Source organism: Adiantum capillus-veneris, chromosome 6, assembly GCF_014529385.1.
Source record: "Adiantum capillus-veneris isolate H3 chromosome 6, ASM1452938v2, whole genome shotgun sequence".
NCBI classification, from domain to species: Eukaryota; Viridiplantae; Streptophyta; class Polypodiopsida; order Polypodiales; family Pteridaceae; genus Adiantum; species Adiantum capillus-veneris.
In genome coordinates, this window is record NC_140936.1 from 94340724 (window position 1) to 94361420 (window position 20697).

General features: G+C 42.9%; 1 protein-coding gene across 1 annotated transcript in view; it reads right to left on the reverse strand.

Moving 5' to 3' along the window:
• Window positions 1–9472: 9472 nt before the first annotated feature.
• LOC147455911 (E3 ubiquitin-protein ligase DA2L-like) overlaps window positions 9473–20697 on the reverse strand; it is a 46880-nt gene continuing 35655 nt past the window's right edge. The window contains exon 9 of the mRNA XM_086514537.1: window positions 9473–10346. Within this exon, the coding sequence (XP_086370663.1) occupies window positions 9903–10346 (444 nt within the window). The 3' untranslated portion in view covers window positions 9473–9902. The remainder of the gene's footprint in view (window positions 10347–20697) is intronic.

Below are 20697 nucleotides of genomic sequence, written 5' to 3' on the forward strand. Positions count from 1 at the left end.
CCTTTCATGCCATGCTCTTTCTTATCTTTACATCTCCTTGTATGCTTCAATTAAGTGAATTTGCTTCTAAGCTATGGATCCTTTCTTTTTCAAAAGCTAGGCATACATGAAAGTTTCAATATTTTGCTTTGTGAATATTAAACTCATTAGAAATTTGATTTTATGTGTGATAATCATAGCTAATTGGCTTTTACCTTAGGTTAATGTAGATCATTTATTGTTAGTCCTAGATCCCTAATGATTGTCTTAATACTCCACTCATTTCTCATATGACCTAGGGCTATGATTAGGCTTTGGTCCCTTAGTCCATTTGCCATAAGCATATCTCATTATGGAAGAAATAAACAATGTAAAAATGAACAAATGAATTAAAAAAAGTGTCTAAAAAGAGTAGCACTAATGCTACAAGACACGTGTAAATCAAATGTATATGTTATGTTTGTGTCTATGTGAGGCCTAATGCCTTATTGGCACTTGGTAGGTGAGGGAAATCACATTGGATCACTTGGTTAAGGCCCTAAACCGATGCCTTGGGCTGATAGGGGTTAGTCGCCCCTTGGTAGGCTAGTAGACTTTTGGAACACCTTCTTGAGGGTTCAAAGAGCCGAGAGTTGTACCTTGACTTGCCTTGAGGTGGTTGCCTGTGATGTGCTTTACTTTTGTTACCATATACATGTGGTAGTGATGTGTGTGAACACACTAGGACCGTTGGGACATTTTTCCTCTTTAGGAGGTTTTTTCCGCGTGCATTGTATATACGCCCATCACTCTAGGGCTATCTATCTTTCCATTGCACACTAAGTAACACACTCTCTATTGTGTGCCTTGAGCTTCCTTCATCTTCTCCAAGCTGTGTGTGTTTCTCTGCAACCCTAATTCCAACAATTGATATCAGAGCAGGTTGCGTCCTCCCGGGCTTGGTCGCCAGCTGCTCCAGCACACGCCTGCTCACTTTCTCTGATTTCAATGAGCTTTGGCGAGCGTTCGCAGGTTGACATATATTTTGGGGAAGCTCGTAGAGTTTAGTCTGCTCATATTTTTTTTTCGGACTCATTTCGACCTCTGTTTCCACTACAAGCAGTGTTGTACATGCTATTTCGTCATTTTGTGCAGAGTCTCTGTCAATGTCGTTTTCTGCATAACAGGTGCCTTACAGTCTTCTACGGTTTGTGCTATATAGCACGTGTTGTTCCCGCTATGTTTCCTCTTTTCGGGCAATTTTCACATCAGGTGCAACATTTACCATGGCTGACAACAACACAAATGTGTTCAAGATGTTTGTTATTGAGGACAGGTTGGATGGAGACAATTACCCTATGTGGGCTTACATGATACAACATGTTCTTGTGTCAAAGGGTGTCTGGAATATTGTGCAGGGCATTGGTGTACGTCCTGGTTCTAAGGATGCAAGCGATGTTGAGGATGTTGCAGGTCTTGCTGCAAGGATTGCTGCTATTAGAGTTGTTTTGCCTACAAAAGAACAATCTCGTTGGGATGTCAAGGATGTGCATGCTCATGCATTGATTGCGTTGTCTGTGAAGCGCACCATTGTTCCTCACATCCGTTCAGCAAAATCTGCAAAACGGGCTTGGGATAGTTTGGATGGTCTTTATGCAAGCCGCAATGAGGCTAAAATTTCTTTGTTGCGTAAAGAGCTGGAATCGAAGATTATGCATGAGGAAGATGACATGGACACTTCCCCTTGCTAGTATCAAGGATATCAATGAGCAACTTATTTTTGCAGGTGAAGTCATTTCAGACAGTTCCCTTGTGCAGACTGTTCTTGATGCCTTACCAAATTCTTACCAGACTTTTGATAGTACTTGGAGACTTATGACCCAAGGAAATCCTGAAGTTGTCAAGTTTGATGCATTATGCACATTGCTATTGCAAGAGTCACTTTCCAGAAAAAACAGGACTAGGCAGCGTGCAGTTGAACATGCTTTTATTGCTTCTCAAAGAAAGGGTGGTAACAGCAATGCAGCCACTTCTTATGGTTCTGGTGTGAGTGGCAAAACTTTTGTTCCTAATTCTTCTGCTGGCAGCACTTCGTCTGGCAATTCTGGTGATAAGGGCAAAAAGAAGATGCATTGCCATTATTGTAAAGCTAATGATCACTTGATTAAGCAGTGTCCTAAGTTGAAGGCCAAAGAGGCTAAGAAGAAAGAGGGTGGTTCCACTACAAATGCTAGTTTCACTACAAATGCAACCATTGTTGAGTCTTCTGTGAAAGGAGACTGTGATACTAATGTTGATGGAGAATGGGCTTTTAGCGCAGAGTGCACTTACAGTCTTGCTGTCCATAATGCATACTTGTCAGTTGCTGCAGATTCACATGTGTGGTATTTCGATAGTGGTGCTACAAAGAACATTACCTCACATCGTGAATTGTTCACACCTCTCTTGAGTCTGTCCCTCATGGGAAACTAGTCACTTGTGCCAACAATGCCTCTTATCCGGTTCAGGGAGTTGGAAAGATTGTGCTTACTGTTGCAAATGGCAGTTCTTTCACACTTGTTGATGCATTTTATGTACCTAGGATCAAGAAGAATCTTTTGTCTGTATCTGCACTTGCTAGACTTGGACTTGTAGTCAAATTTGTGGATGACAGATGTACAATTCATGATCTCAGTTTTGGTGATGAAATCGTTGCATCTGGGCTTTTGTGCAGTGGGCTGTATAAGCTCACTTTGTATGACAAGTGTGGACAAAATTTTGCAAATGCAGTTGCAGATTCAAGGGCTATTTCAGATGCAAAACTTTGGCATGCACATTTTGGTCATCTTAAAAAACTCTACAACTTTAGTCAAGTCTTGTGCAATTGCAGGCTCTAGTCAGAGTATATTGACCAAATCAGTCACACAACGAAGTAAAGCTGTAAGAGCGAGATGCAGATTCCTAATATAAATTGGAATATGATTGAAACCTTTAGCAATAATGTTTCTTGGCTTCACATTATCAACAATTCTTAAATCACAATTGTAAACACGCTCACCAAAGCTTTCAAAATTTCTACGACAAGAACTATACTTTATGCAAGTGCACTCAGGGAAAACAATTTGTATAACATTGAGTTGTCCCCTGTTAGAAGTCTCCAAATGGAAATATAGTATATTGATAAGAAACTGGTAACGCATCAAGAACTACGAGAAATAAAGTCACTAATAGCAATCAATTTCTCCGTAAGAAAATACATCCATCCATCCTCCTCTTGCATAATCTTGGACTCTCTTTACGTAGGTGAGCAAGTTTTTCCTCATTATGACCCACGTGTATGTCAAAATCGACGATGCAGAAGCATAGAGAGAGAGAGAGAGAGAGAGAGAGAGAGAGAGAGAGAGAGAGAGAGAGAGTCATGAACCAATCAACCTTGGCAATAAATAACTGAATGAAAAATACAATGGGGGAAAGGGGTTGCATATAGACCAACCTTAGTAAAGTGCCCTACCCAAAGACAAATACGTAAAATAAATACCTAAAAGACAAAATAAATAATGGGATCACATTGGGCATTTCACTTGAGATGCCAAATTAGCACCCTCTTTGCACCTCATAGTGGGCATAAATAGTGAGACCAAGTTGATGAAGAAGCTACCATGGACATCCCAGAAGTGGCCACCAACTGGGTGAACCTCGAATTTGCTACCCTCAACTTTGTACCTTAGAAGAATGCCATCTCGAGCATCAGTTGCCTTTTAAAAAATTTGAATTGTAGACCACATTACGTCCAAGAATCCCCAGTCATGAACTGTGAACGCATCACGCCCAAAATACTCCAAGATAATGAACTATGGAACACATCCTATCCATAATCCGACCAAGAACAATGAATTGGTGCACTCATCCATAGTATTTTAGATACGTCTGATTGGTTCCCTGCCAGATGCATGTGCCTTGAACTCCGACCCACGGGTTATATGGAGCATTGTTTGCCCCTCTCTACCACTCACAAGCCTCTCCCTGGCTGAAGTTGGTGCCGAGACTGATCTCCATGTGACTAAAAGGTGGGAGGATTTGCCATTGTAGACTCCACTACACTAGCAGCTTCTTTGTTGTCCTTCCCTGAGTCACTATCACTGCTTTCCTCATTATGATTTCTTTTACCTTTGTCCTTGTAGAATCTCTATCTTTGCCTTTCGATCTGTAATCTTTAGCCAAATGACATGCTTTCCACAAGTATAACAACGATTCTTGGTCTTCTTTCTAGGATCCAAAGCAGTGAGTGCTTCCAGATCTTTCTCAGAAATCTAAATTTTGTCTTGAGTTATCAACACGACTTCGTCCTCGATGAAAAAAGAGCTAAGATCATCAACTTCCAACTTTTCCTTCGTAATTTGTAGCCGAAGTGTCCTAGACACCGTTTCATACGCCCCAGGCAATGTCGTGAGAACCAAAGCAGCTAATTGAGTACTTGTCAGTGCACTTTTCATAGCCGATAGTTGATCATAAATAACTTTAGCCTTCATGAGAAATGAGTGCATGGAACTTCCTCGTGAAAACTGCATGGCAAATAATTGTCCAAGAAGGGTGACTCCTCGCATCATAGAATCCCGATCAAACATTCAAAAGAGCTTGAACCACATATTGTTGGCAGATTTTAAAGTATGAATGGCAAGAGAAATGTCCTTTGTAAGAGATTCTACAATGGCCAACATTGGCTTCGCATTAGCAGCATCCCAATCGACACACGATTTTAGATACTTGTCATCTTGAAGATTGGGTGTACCTGTTGTTAGGATCCCTTATAGGACGGGGCTCCAAGCCATCAACAATGTCCCATAAGCCTCACATAATCAAGTTCCAATGGGTGTAGTTATTGCTCTTCAATTTGTCACTAGCGCTCGAGCGAATGGGGGGGGGTTGAAGTTGCAAAGACTAGGCTTTGTTTCATCTCGCACTCCAAAAGCTGAAAAATAATCCTCCAAGCCACTTTTCAAAATCTCGTGTCCCTTTCTTGAGCTCAAGTTTCCACCTCTTTGTCCTCTCAAGTTGCACGGCAAATCTCTTTAATAATGGCCGGAGGGTTGGCATGAAGCCGCTCCCAAAAAAAACAATGCCCTCCGCAGGATTTCACTCCAAGACAATTCACGACAATGCCGAAAAATCCCGCTTTGCTACCCAAACGTGCCCACAACGTTTTAAAACGTTGGCTCAAATAGGGGAAGGGGGTTCTTTGCCCAAAAGTTACTGCTTTTGGTTGTCGGCAAGGGAAACCATATATCATCAAGGGCAGTCTCTCCAAGGGCACGTTTCAGGACGCTGGCCACAAAGAGGGGATGTCCCGCACTGTCGGCAGGTGTGTTTTAAAACGCAAGCGTGAGAAGGCGCCGAACTCCATTACACGAGCACTAGCCGCCGGTCGGGCATTTTGGAACGCATGCGAGCTAGAGGGTGAGGCAATGTTTTGCGATGCTGGAGACAGTACGGGGGGGCGGGGGGGGGGGGGGGGGGGGGGGGGGGGACACTGACATTGAGGGAGATGGACCTTCTCGCTTCACGAGTCTTCTGCTCTATACAATTCCTCCTAAGCCAAGGCTCTTCAAGAACACGGCTCTGATACCATGTCAAAGTCGACGTTATGGAAGCATAGAGACCAAGGGGGGGGGGGAGAGAGGGAGACTTCTGGACCAGCATGTGCGGCATTGGCCTCTTCATTATCAAGTACACTAGCTGAGTACGGGATAGTCATTGACAGAGAATCTAATGTGAGTCAAATGTACCATACAATGGGGGCAAGGGGTTGTATATATACCCACTCTTTGACAAATAAGTAAATAAATACCTAAAAGCCAAAATAAATAATGGGATCACATTGGGTAGTTCACTTGAGATGCCAAAACTCTTAACATTGTGATGCCATTACAATATTCCATGCCTGTGTTGTTTTTAAAAAGAAAATAAACTTCATAATGGAACATTGAGCATAGAGCACAATCAATGCATGAACTTGAACATCTCTACCATCCCAACGAGGCTTGATCAATAGTGGGCAAACAACTATAGCAAAAAATTTAGAACCTACATCATCCTCAAGAGACATTGTATCCACAAAAGTTGGTGGTCCATTGCCATGGCACTACACAAAATTCCACTCCCTTTGCAACAAGAGCATGTTGCATCATATAAGCCCCCAATGAATAGTATTTCCATCCATTTTTTTTGCAACAAATTTTAGAAAAATGTTACGATCCTAGAATGGACAATCATTGCAAATGTTGCCCGTATAGAAGAAAGCACAAAATCAGTAGTTTCTATGTAGCACAAACTGGAAAAGCCTACAAAGTCTATGGTTTCTAAAATGTGCAGCACCACCAAATGTGTGCTTAATGATGAATTTATCTCATACTAATTGTTGAATTTAGGGTCCTAAAAATGCATAGACCCTGCTAAAAAACCTTATGCACATTAAGTTTGCATGGAGTTGACGCGGCATGTTTTAATGGTGCAAACTCTCCCTTTTTATATTAGCTCCTCTTATGCAACAATACCCATTAGCTTGCTCATGTGTATACCCATAGGCATGATCTTGACAAGTACTTAAACAATCGAGTAAGTGTTCAAAAGACTTTTCCCGTGTCTAATTGGTGTATCAAGCTAGAAGGGATTGTGAACAAACCTGCTTTTGTGTTGAATAACCTCTTTCAAGAAAATTGGGGCAAGCCATGCCCTTGTTCACAAAAATTTCAATTGTGGAGACACCATACACTAGGTGCAATGGATAGCATATATGAAAAAATAGTCAAACTTGATTCTTAGAAACCCATCAAAGTACTTGAGATGGATATTCACAAACAAGTGAATTTTTCTAGCACTTTGTTATGATCTCCAATCTTATGAGATATCTAATTCTACACTCACGTAGCCCATGTAGTCAACTTCCATACTTTAAAACAATCAACAAAACTAGAGAACTGTCATCCCACAAAGAAGTCAGTGTAGTGTCAGGACAAGGGTCCTAAAGTGGTTATGAGGGCAAGGCCCTATCACGTGTCATATATGCATGCTAGGTGGTTGGGAGGTTACTGGCATGCCTATCACCCCCCTTGGCCTTACACTGGTATCATAGCCTAGGTGGAGACTCTTGGGCGAGGGATCCTCCAATACCCTTTTTGAAAAAGACAAGATCCAACAATACCTTTTTTGGCTCATTTTACTTTTTTGGCTCGTAAAGGGGAGAAGTATGAAAGGTCATGCATCTCCTAGTGTTGGACAAGTGTCCCCCAAGTGATGCTGCAAAGTATTGAACCCTGACATATATCATGTCATTCTTGGAAGTGTGGGGTCTTGACTCTTAAAGCTACCTCCAAATGTTTCATTCACTTTTTTTTCTTTGGTTTAGCCATAGTCTTAGTAAAATACATTTTCATAAATAAACACACTTTCGATTTTCTCCAAATAGAAAATCCAATTTATAAAGCATTTTATTTCTTCTTAACTTATATCTAGAGTTTGAAACTCTCCTGATTATTGTGTCAAAATTTGAAGTATTTGTCATGGCCACGACCTTTCCCTATTTAAGAAATACTTTTCAGAAGGCTTATATGTGTGAACATGCCTATGTGATCTTCACCTTGTTTTTTTGGTGAGCTCCTTAGGGCGAAGACGACAATGTATGCTTTTGTCTCAACATTATTATTCGGGCGGCCAAGGGGGCCCGGGGGGGGGGGGGGGGGGGGGAGGGGTGGTTTGTCTGTTGGGATCAAGGGTAGGCATCAATTTGGGCAGCATAGGCATTTGGCACCCTGAATTTACAAAATGCCACCCCAAATTCCCAAATTTACACTGCTGAAGTGGTTAGGGCACCAAGCCCCCAAGGGTGATGGTTCCAATTAAATTCTTCGCCGGACTTTATAGATTTGCCCGAAATTTTCACAAGTGTGTCAAATGGCCCTCGTGCTCTCTACGTGACAAGCGTGGTGACAAGGATAAGTGCAAACATCATTTTGGGCAACGCAGGCAAAAATTGGACCTGTAGATTTGGCACTCTAAATTTAGAAAATGCCACCCTGAATTTTCTAAATTTCCCAAAATACACTGGTCCGCATTTAGACGTCTAGACGTTTCCCATACATTTCAAACAAATGAAGTGGCTAGGCCATCCCCCTTTGGGACCACCTGCTTCACCCCCACATCCCCTCCCTTTGCAATACACCCTTCACAGAAGGCCTTCAAAGTTCGGTGTTGTGCGATTAGAATTTGAGAAGCCAAAGAGAACTGGCACATGTTGGCTAAGAGAGAGAGAGAGAGAGAGAGAGAGAGAGAGAGAGAGCATATGTCTTTAAGCTAGAGCTCAAAGACAACATGCATCTGTGTTCTTTAGTAGGAAAAGAGATCAGAGCTTAGGGCTTCTATCCTTGATTTTGTGTTGCTTGAGTCCCATCCTACAAGCTTCATCTTGCCAATTACTTGCTTAATTAGGCATTATATTGGAGATAGTAATTGAGATGGTGCCCATAACAATGATAACAGGCAAGAGTGGTACATCAACACGGTAAGATGTTAGTCAAGACCATGCAAGCATTTGAAGACCCACTCTAGTTTGAGAAAAGGCACCATCCAGTAGAAAATCACAGAATATCAAATATAAAGAATTCTTCGTCTTTCCGAAAATGGATACCATATGGGTGCGGAAGCATGTAAAGAAGAATGATTAAGATCCCCACGAAATTCCATACATCAGAAGCCACGGACCTTCAAAAAACATGCCATTTCTCACAAATATGTATGGCTTCGAGTTCAAAGTTTGATAGCCGCTACTTGAAAAACTTGCACACGCCACTGGCTATAAATTGAAGTTCGAAGTAGACAGTTTTTCGATTCATTGTGTAGATGATGCACAATACGTCTTTCTGATCATATAATGCACATTTTCATACTCCAAAACTAAGCTTATGACTATGGAAGTATGGTCAACTTAACAAGGGCTATGTACAAGATCATATAACAAAAGCAGCTTATTCAATTCACTACTATAAGCTTTTTAAGGCTTTAAAAACAAAACACCCTTTTAACAAGAAATCTCACATGCTCTCGTGAAGAATTTAAAGGTTTTTTCCCTTAAGCTTTTAGATGCTGTCCATATCATTTTGACATGTGGTTCACTCCCCATAAAAGCCAAGAACACAAAGAAAAGGACAGGTATCCTTTGTGGCTAAAATATGCATCCATTCTTGATCGACCGATCCGAAAGATCCTGATAGACATAATCATGAGTGGTGATTATTGCATACGACTTCTACACATCATTGTTCTATTGTGCTCAAAGCAACTTTTCCATCAATAGGTACTCCTCATGCATCAACTACACAACCTAACATAGCCTTTCCTACATGAACATCCGCAATAGATACAGTACGCTTGACCGCTGTCGTGTGGTAAGTTTCAGCAACATAGACAGCCACAAGAAAGCCCTTTGATACTACAGCATTGATTAAACTAAAAGGCAGGAGTTTCAACCAGCCATGTGCAGACATAGCTCAAAAAAATATCAAATCAATTACAATGGGTACTTTCCAATTGCTGCAAGAATCCATCCCTCCACGAATGGTGCATACACAATGTTAAATGTGATGACAATGGAGGGAACAACAGACTACATGGAGGCTTTTAAAAACCGCCTCCGGGCAAACAAATAAAGCTCTACATAGGTAAAATTATACAAGCAATTTGTTACATACACAAGCAATTCACTGTATCTACGGAATGGAATTCCGTACATGCTATTTATCTAAGGATCTTTATGCATTCCTTGATTTTGTATGGTACAGCTATTCAACAGAAGGGTAGATGCACTTTCCTATGAATTCTCAGGGTCTGTTATATTAACATAAAGCATGCAACTTTTAGTATACAACAAACGGGCTAAAGTTTTGATTGGTGATCATTTCACCTTGTTCTCATCGTTATCTTGCTCGAGACTCCTCATTAGCCACCAATGAGAGTGCCATAGCCAGCATCACTTGCTCATCATAACTCTCAGGCATAATGGAAGCCGTTGCAGTTGACAAGCCATCCATCTCCTCATAGCGACCTCTCTGCATTTGAGTGTCAAAATCACACTTTTCCCAGGCTGTTTCTCCATCTTCTGCTGAACAAGTTTGTGTGATTTCAACTGTGCTGGACTGGGAATACAAACCTCCAGAGTCCGCTGGTGCCATAAATGCAAAAGTTGCATGATCGAGCAAGCTTCCACTGCCACTCGCAACTGTCTTTCCTCTAATCTCCGGTGAATCACCGGATCCAGAGTACCTTCTTCCCTTTCTCCTCCTTAAACCAAATTCTTTCATTGCATTGTTATGGAAAGTCTGCTGAGGTATAGAGGACTCTTGGTTCCTCTGACGTTGATCCTGTAGATATGAAAAACGAGCAAGTATTCTTAAATAATCGACAGTGGGTGGCAGATGAAGCAGACATTTACCAGCATTAATCCAGCAAAAGCCAAAATCACCTATGTAGAAAAGTGAAACTTAGGGACTCATCAGTAGTCCCAACTTAATAGAAGATAACAAAATTGAAGGCCACATTCTCAGAACATTAGCATTGGCTAAAAGACAAAGCCCATGTCGAGCCATTGGAATCACTTTTGAACCTCTTGGGAGAGAACGTCACAGAGTAAGCCGCCCTATACAAGAAGGTCTAAGGATATGTTGGCATATAATTAGGTGGACCAATGTCGCAAAATGAGTAACGTATGATATAAATTCATTGCAAAGACATTCCCCCTACCCTACACACACTGTTTTCCCTCCCATGAGCAACCCCCTATGTTACTAGAGCCCTTCTGTACATCCTTAGATGGTAGCTTCATTCACAGACTGATGACGCAGTGCACCTGAACGGCTGGCTGGGTACTGTACTGGCTGCACTGATGGCTGATGAAATGGCAATGCTGTACAGACACGCAGATGATGTGGCAAGAAGTATGGCCATGAGCCGCTGATGTGCAGTCTATTCCAGATGCCTTTACTGGAGGTCCGTGTGGGGGCTGTTAGTATAGGTTGCTTTTGTTCGATAACATATATTTAGCAATTGCTTCCAGCAACCTGGGCCCATTAAATCAAGGCCAGCATGCCAATTGTACTCGGATTCTGAGAGTGGTACTGCGTTGCTTGAACATCAATATAATTAAAAAAATACTGCCAGGGCAATGCATCTCGAAGAGGGACTCTTGCAGGTGTTCTTTTGTGCAGTGTTTGTAGTTACAAGTTGTATTTTGAGTCTCTTCACTTGTTTCGGTAGTTACAAGTTGTATTTTGAGTCTCTTCGCTTGTCTTGGTGAGTGGTCTCTCCGCACATAGAGCAATTGTACTGCGTTGTTTAAACATCAATATTATAAAAAAAATACTGCCAGGGCAATGCATCTCGAAGAGGAACTCCACCTCTGTCGACCCTTGCAGGTGTTCTTTTGTGAAGTGTTTGTAGTTTCAAGTTGTATTTTGAGTCTCTTCGCTTGTCTTGGTAGCCTTTGTTTGAAGTCGAAATCAATGGTATTAGGGCTCAGTTGATTGGTCTTCTGTGGACAATGAGATGTACTTTCTATAATAGATTTGCCACAGGGCATCAATTCCTCAACACAATCAAAGAAGAGGAGTATGAGAAGGTGGAAGTCACTGTGAAGGGGAACTGGAGAAGGAAGCATGTGAAGAGCACCTCATTACACATGTAACAAACTTGGACACCCCAAGTCTAGATTCTACTGCGACACAGCAGAGGTTCACTTCAAAACAATTCACAAAAGACTACACGGCCCGGCGTAGTTCTGTGCCCAGAGGTATTGGCCCCAAAGACTGGCGCCCCTTTCGGTATTTCTTTTTAGATTAATCTTTGAGGAAAGTACAACTCCCCGGGTGCTCGCTCTCAGACTTTGCGTCCAGATGCTCTGCAGAGTGAGCCCCCTTGGGTTCATTATAAAGGTTACAAGGGATGCTAAAAGCAGAGCCCCATAAGCTTCACACTCAAAAGCAAAGTTCCCAAAAGCAATTGACTTCCAAAAGCTGCTCAAAACAGCCAACACAATTTACGGAAAATCTGTACGGGTGTCAGTGGATTTCACGGACGTCCATACGCTGCCACGTCAGCATGTCAGCGTAATTCCCGGCTGTCCTTACAATGCCACGTCGGCCTGTCGGCGTATTATCCGGAATACTGCCACGTCAGCAATTGCAGGGTTTTCCAGGGGGCCAGCCAGGTCACCAATTTGTGACACATAATCCGAAAAACTGTTACGTCACCAATTGCAGGGTTTGTCCAAGGGCCAGCCACGTCACCAGTTTGTGACATAACCCCCTCTTGAAAGAATTGTAATCGCCCTCGATTATGGCTGCAAAACAGTCAGAGGCCATAAACTGTCTTAGTAGACAGTGACTGTTAGACACAACACATCTAGCACATGTACCAATCGACAGTTACATCACAGGACATCACTTGACATCACATGACAAATCACATTCAAATTCATTCCAAATCTTAGACCACGATTAATCGGCAACGTATTTAGTAATCAAATCTAGATCCAGTCGAGACCTCACAGATGCCCGATTAGCTAATCCATATTGCAATCATGATCCGGCTTGATTGTTTTCTTCACTGGAATGAAATGAGCTTGCTTGCTAAATCTGTCAATAATAGTCCAAATACCATCGTGCCCACTTTGTGTCTTGGGGAGATCCAAAATAAAATCCATTGCAATACTTTCCCAGGGGCGGGTGGGAATGGGTAAAGGCTGTAACAGTCTCTGTGCTTTATGCCTGTCAAACTTGACCTTCTAGCATACTAAGCAACTGCATACAAAATCGTCCACGTCCTTCTTGAGTCTCGGCCAAAAGAAGTAACGCTCCACACCTTTCAAGGTGGTGTCAATGCCGCGGTGACCCGTAAAAGGTGGACAATGGCATTCGGTTAGAACCTTTTCCCTCAACGATTGTGTAACACACAACATCGTTGTCTTCATCAAATAGCCATCCCGTATGGAATATCCTACTACTACCTCCCCATTCTGTATTCAAGTGAATACATCAGAAAAAATATGGATCCTTGGCGTACTGATCGACCATATCCTCGAAGCGTCTATGATGAATCGCGGAAATAGCCAGGACTAACGGCTTCCGGGGCAAAGCATCTGCCAGCAAGTTCTTTTGTCCCTATACATGGACAATCTGGAAGTGAAACTGTGACAGGATGTTAGCCCACCCCATCTGCTTTTCTGAAAGCTGCTTCTGTGACAAGAAGTAGCGTAAACTCTAATGATCAATGAAGACCGTAAAATCAGCTCCGATTAGGTAATGTCGCCACTGAGTAAGAGCATGAATAACTGCCAAAAGCTCTCTCATAAATCTATGTTGTCAATTCCGGCCTTGAAAACAATCGGCTCTCATAGGCAATGACATGGCCTTCTTGCATTAAGACCGCACCCAGACTACGATCACAAGCATCACGATATACTTCGGATGACTTTTGCAGATCCGGCAAAGTCAAACTAGTCCCGTAGTCAAATTCTCTTTCAACGTCTGAAAGGCAGTCACCTCTGTGGGTCCCCACGAGAAAGGGACTCCTTTCTGTATCAGAATGTGCAAAGGCGAAGCGACATCTGCAAACTTTCAAATGAACCGCCGGTAGTAAGAACATAAGCCCAAGAAGCTTCTAACTTCATGAACATTCTTCAAATCGGGCCAATCACGTATAGTCTCAATTTTGGCCGGGTCCATCTATACTCCTATTGCTAAGACGATGTGTCGTAAAAAGTGTATCTCCGGTAAGAAAAATTCACTCTTCTTGGCATTGATTACTACTTGTGATCTTGCAATGCCTGAAAGACCTGTAGCAAATGGTGTCTATGCTCTGCCTCATCCTTGGAGAAGACAATAATGTCATTAAAAAAAGTGCCAACAAAAGATCTGTACTCTCTGAAAATCTATCCATCATTCGGTTGAAAGTTGTTGGAGCATTGATAAGACCAAAAGGCTTTACCAAAAATTCATGTAAACCGAAGCTCGTCCAAAAGGCTATCTTGTAGACATCTCCCGACGTGATTCTGACCAGATGATATTCGCTTTTCTAATCAATCTTGTTGAAACAGGAGGATCCCTGTAGTCAGTCAAGAATATTATTGATCCTCGGAATCGGAAATCAGTTCTTGATGGTGATTTTATTGAGAGTTGCACATTCTCCAAGATCTGTCTTTCTTTAAAACCAACAATACCCGAGAGCAGTAGGGTGAAGTACTCAGCTGGATAAGACCCTTTTCCAAGAGGTCTTTCACTTGGTTCATAATCTCTTCATTCTGGTCTCGGCTCGCACGATAAGGTGGCCGATTCGGTGGTGTGCTTCCAAGTATCAGATCAATAGTGTGATCCTCCGGACGAGATGGTGGCAACTCGCCTGGCAGGCCCTCAGAAAAGCAATCGGCATGAGTGTGGAGAAAATCTTAGCGTTCTTTATCAAGGTCAAACCATATTCAACCTTCAATCATCATTCGGTTCTCTCCAAAAAATCGAGTAAAGAAACTGAATTTCATGAAGTACAATCTCTTTGCCCTTCATTTGTCAAAGTCGCTTTCTCAGCCCAATAGTCAACCACGGCGTTGTTCTTGTGGTCCCAAGGATGAGGACGTCACAACCTTCCTAAGGGCATTACATAGAAGTCCTCGTGCCCTAAATACCCTTGACATTGCAAACGAACTTTGCCAATGATCGGTGTAATGGCAACATCTCATCCGGGTGCCGCTAGACCTGCCTCCACCTGTGGCCCGTCCGGCGTAATTCCAAAAATTCAAGTGAAAAGAAGTTGGCCTTGGCTCCTCCATCAAAGAAAATGAGGGCTTCTTGATCTTTCACTTTGCCCTAAGTGCGGTAAAGTTTTGTACTTTCGTTCATCTGATTTGCTTCGGACCCCACACAATGTGGTACCAGTTTTGTTTTCATTTGCCTTTTCTGCCAGGTTCCTCTGTTGCCCTAGAACTCTCTGGCATGTCTTCAGTCTGTTCTTGCTGTGCCTTTTGGGGACACTTTGCGGAGATGTGTCCAAATTCCCCGCAACCAAAACACTTCCCTTCTTTGAGATAGATAGCCCTTTCTCTAAGAGTCAGTCGGGGACGTGTATCTTTCTTTTCTTTGTCATGGGAACTCTTTTCTCTTTCTACTTTCATTGTGAGAGGTCTGTTGGTTCTCTGAGTCAAGATCCCATCAGCGGGGTAAGTCAAATTTCCCGAATGTATCGCAAAACCCTGTTTCACATGACCCATCAATTCTTGAATACAATTCGACTTTTGTTCCAGGCAATAGTCTCGGATCTCTGTAGAGAGTCCGCAACAAAACCGCTCAATCTGTTCCTTAAAAGAGACCGTCTTAAATGAAGAGGTTGGTAGAAACGAGTTCCAACATCTCTCGCAAACAATAAGCGTCCAAAGAATCTCCCTTGGTCATCCGAAGATGATTCCAAGCGGTTCGTATATCTCATTCGTACTCCCGAGTCGGTCAAGAAGAAATAAAGAGCCTTTTGAATTTCAACCATTTAACTGGAGCTTCCTTCCTCAGAAGAAGAGTGGACCACCATGTTCGAGCATTTCCTTTGAAGAAAGATACAGCCCTCCTAATCTTGGAGTGCTCTAAGTAGTATCCTCCAGAGAAGGCTATGCCAAACTACGGAATGAAGGCCAAAGCCCTCGGAGCATCTCGGAACCCAGAAAAGGATTCAAATTTAATCAACTGTCCACCTTTAAATTATTTTGTTTTCTTGCTCTTGTCTTCGAGGAAGTCGTATTGGTTCGTTCTGTAGAAGTGCTTCTTTTCAAGAGTGCTTGTCCATGTCTTTCTGCGAGTACAGGTTCCGCTTTTATGCACTCGTCTGTCTTTTCGGCTTTCCTCCCTACCTAAGAGGAGAAGCAATGGCCACACCCCATCTCGAGTAAATCTTATTAATTTGGGTAATTCTTCAGGTGTTTCGTCAATCTCGGATCCCTCGAGTACTTAATCAACATATGCCAATCTGCAATTGACGTTTGTACTCCTTTCTAGCAAACTTGTCTGGAAAAAAATTTGCCCAAATCTTTTTTTTTCTTCAATTCCCGCACCGGATTTTTAACTTTTCTTTGCCTTCCCACTGAGAGGTGTCATCTCTGTCAAATTATTCACGAGAACCCATGTGTAATCTGGGATTCTTTATGGCTTTATGCCTTATAAAACATAGCGATGACGACATGAGTGCGCCCGATGCGCGATGTATGAAGGGTGGGAGTGGCTAATAAGTCCGAGATCAGGACACGAAGATTCTTTTCCAAAAGTTGTGCACTACAAAAAGGATCGGATCCTCCGTAGAAGAAGAATCTTTCTGTGCTCTGATACCACTGTAAGAAACTTGGACACCCCAAGTCTAGATTCTACCGCGACACAGTAGAGATTCACTTCAAAACAATTCACAAAAGACGACATGGCCCGGCGTAGTTCCATGTCCATAGGTATTGGCCCCAAAGATTGGCGCCCGTTTCGGAATTTCTTTTTATATTAATCTTTGAGCAAAGTACAACTCCCTAGGTGCTCCCTCTCAGACTCTGCGTCCACATGCTCTGCAGAGTGAGCCCCCTTGGGTTCATTATAAAGGTTACAAGGGATGCTAAAAGCAGAGCCCCAAAAGCTTCAAACTCAAAAGCAAAGTTCCCAAAAGCTGCTAAAAACAGCCAACGCAATTTACGAAAAATCCGTACAACTGTCAGCGGATTTCACGGACGTCTGTACGCTGCTACGTCAGTATGTCAACGTAATTCCTGGTTGTCCGTACAGTACCGCGTCAGCCTGTCGGCGCATTATCCGGAAAATTGCCACGTCACCAATTGTAGGGTTTGTCCGAGGGCTAGCCACGTCACCAATCTGTGACAACACAAGTGGAGAACATGCCTCTACTGATCCGGACAGTGACAATTAAACAAAAGTAGAGGTTGAAAATCTCTATGATTGCTTCTTGGGATATCCATAGAACCAAGGTATGCCAAACATGCAGTTTGCCAAGAACAACCAAATGCATGGCTTCATTGGGCTCGCTGCTGCTTACTCCCTCTACCATCCTTTGTCAATCTCTTCTCCCTTCTTGTGCCTCGGACGGGCTCTTCCTAACCCTTGCCTTCTTTGAGTGATGTCACCTCCAACATCTCTTTGGTCGATTTTGATCATTGCGAAGGTCTCACTTTTCCAATCCATCCGTAATTATTTTTTGAATCTACGACAACTTTATTGGTCCAACCTAAAACTGAATCATAGCAAGGCCCCAGCTTAAGCTGCGGCCTTGATTAAGCAAAGGGCTACCTTAACCAAGGGGTTAGTGTAACAGGACGGCACAACATGCCAACGGAAAAGAACAAACTGAACAGACTTTAGACGCTTCAAAACAACTGAACTGAAAGAGAGATTTTCGGAGTCGGGTAGGGATCGCCTGGCCGCTCCCCTCATACACCAAAAAAGTATATAAGAAGAACGACCAAGACTATGCACCCAGAAACCGAAGGCAAACGCTTTTGTCACTAGTTTCCTCTGGACTACGAGAGGCAAGAATTATCTACACTCTTAGGGCCATGACTAATCCCTTGAGAGACCCATTTCGCCAACTTGATTTGGGCGTGACAGCGACCAAGTACCTCTATTCAGAGGCCCAAGTACTACGGGACTTGCTTCGGTCTTCCCTTTGGAATTGCCTCCTCCAGGTAACTTATCGCTCACCTCACTAAACTGCCTTTGAAACCCGACGGTTTTCCCCTAGGAAATGCCATACCTGCTTGGAAGGGCGTCGGCTCACAGGTGGCATCCGCTGAGGTTGGTGGTGTCTCCCTTTTGCACCTCCCAACCCCTTTTAGGTGAAGTTGACCCCCCCGGGGGGGAATGGCACTTGGGCGCTCTTGTAGCTCATCTGGCTTCGCTTGGGGAGAAATACGTCATTTCCCTCGGAAGGGATCGGATTCAAAAATAACAGCATAGGAAGGGGAGCATTATCTCCCCATCCGCCTATGCAGAGACACTTCAAACAAGACACAGAGTGGCGTAGTTCCACCCCTAGAGAGCATTGGCCCCAAACTGTGGCGCCCCTTTCAATATTTCTTTATATTGCTTCAACTCAGTACAACACTGGCAACACTGCTCTACATCTCCTGTAGGGAAGATGCCAGAGAGTGAACCCTTGATTCATATATGAAGGCCCTTGGCCATCAAAAGCAATTTACAAGAAAAGCCTAGAGTCTAAAAGCATATGGTATTCAAAAGCTAAGAAGCCAGAGGGTACCGGCAAACAGCTCAAGTACCTTACGCCAAACCCAATACAAACCTTCAAAGAGCAAGGAAGGTGTTTTTACTGTGGTGAGAAGGGACACATGAAGATCGACTACCATGTTCAGCAAGAACAAACATCTTCAAAGAAGAAACGATTAAAGAAGGAACCCGCTCCACCGAGCTCGAATTCTATACCTGATGTGCAAGGGAATACGGAAACAGAAAAAGGGAAGCGTCAACTCATAAAAGGCTGGGGATCTGTAAATAACAAGCACGTATTGATCCTCTATGATCCTGGATCAACGGACAACTTTATCTCATTGGAAATTGCACAACGCTTGGGCCTCAGACCGCAAGTACAAGGACCGCGAATCATTTTTGATGGCACCCATCGAGGGATGTGATATCATCTTGGGTATGCCATTGCACTACCATTTGCAACCGGTCCCAAATTATGTAGAAAAGACCCTCGCTTTTGAGCATAAGGGAAAGAACATGAAAATTTTGTTGATGCGGGGGGATTGGCTATTCCCTATTGTAAGCCATATATCCATTAAAGAAGAAATAAAGAAGTACGTTTCTGCTTGCTTGATTTTTGCACGAGAAAAGGATAAAACTAAAGAGGGTTCGCTCTCTAGTTTGAAGCTTAAATGTTTTCAATTTATTGAAAACTATAAGGATTGTTTTACGAACACTCTTCCCGATAAGGTATCTCTGGAACGTCCGGAAGATCATCGCATTGACCTCATACCGGGTAGCTCACCTCCAAACCAACTCCTTACAGGACGAGTCTTGCTCAGAAAGAGGAAATTTTGAAGCAAGTCAATGAGCTTCTGGAAAAAGTTTTAGTACAACCAAGTGCTTCGCCCACTGCTCTCCATTTTTTTTGGAGCAGAAGAAAGATGGCACGTTTCGAATGTTCATAGACTACCGGTCTTTATAAAAGATCACTATCAAGAATCATTTCCGATTCCTCGGAATTGATGATATTCTCGATTAAGTTGCAGGGTGCAACCATCTTTAGTCGCATAAACTTAAAAAGCGGGTATCACCAGATACGAATCGCCCCTCAAGATGTCCATAAGACTGCCTTTCGCACTACCTTTGGACTTAAACAAATTTTTGGTGATGCCTTTTGGCTTGACCAATAAACCTGCCACTTTCAATCGTCTTTTCAAAGATCGAGGAGGAACATTGGAAGCACTTGGACATAGTGTTTCAAGAATTGTGAAAGCATGAGTTGAATGTGAATTCAAAGAAAAGTGAGTTCTTTCTCACGGAAATACGCTATATTGGACATATAGTATCTCACAACCAAGTGAGTATGGTTCCCGCAAAGATCCAGCTAGTACAAGATTGGCCAACGCCCATTATGGTACATCATGTACATAGTTTTTTGGATTGTGTTCTTATTATTGGACGGAGGTTTATCCGAGGCTTTGCTCATGTAGCAAGACCACTTCATGACCTAACAAGGAAGAAGATTCCCTTTCGATTGGGATCGAGACAACAAGGAGCATTCGATAGGCTCAAGTATTTATTAAGCCATGGTCCTATTTTGATAGTGCCAGACTTAAGGAAATCATTCGAGGTGCATTGTGATGCTTCACGTAATTGCATCATTGCAGTGCTTAACCAAGGAGCCCATGCAGTGACTTATGAAAGTAGACAACTTAACGATGCAGAATTGCATGCCTCGATCTACGAGAAGAACTTATGGCTGAAATTCATGCATTGTCTACCTAGAAGCATTATATTCTAGGAGCGGATTTTGTGATCAAAGCCAATCATGAGAGTTTGGGGTATTTCCTTACGCAACGAAAATTATCTGGGAAGCAAATGAGATGGGCCACCTTTTTGTTCGTGTTTCACTTCCAGATCCTTTATACGGCAGGGAGTAAGAACATGGCTACAGACGCATTGTCTAGACGGCCTACGGTGAATGCAATTACTTTTGTGTATCACCAAGAACTGGAATCACTTCCAAATTTGTATCCAAACAATCCAAACTTCTCCTCCATCTGGAACAAGTTATAGAACAAAGAGAATGAATATCCTTATTTCATTCAGGATGGTTACCTCTACCACCACGAAGCAATTTGTGTGGCGGTACCATTGAGGAAGAAGAAGCACATGTTTCACCTTTTTTTTTTTTTTGGAGAAAAAGATCCTTCTATTAGCTACTGAAACTGCCCATAGGACTACAACCACCTCTTCAAGAGAGGGCTACAACAAACATGATGGGAGACTCTCCCAATGAAAAAACCAGCATATGTACAATGGGGCTAAATCAAGAAATGGGGGGAGGGAAAAGCCACACAGGTGGTCGGTAATGCCATCGGAGTACACCCTGGACCATGGTGTAAAAAGGCCCAGGACGCCAAAGTCGAAGGAAAGCCTCTCTGCGCTCCCGCATGCAGTCGGAGCTGCCCTGTAGTCCCTCAAGCTGTCC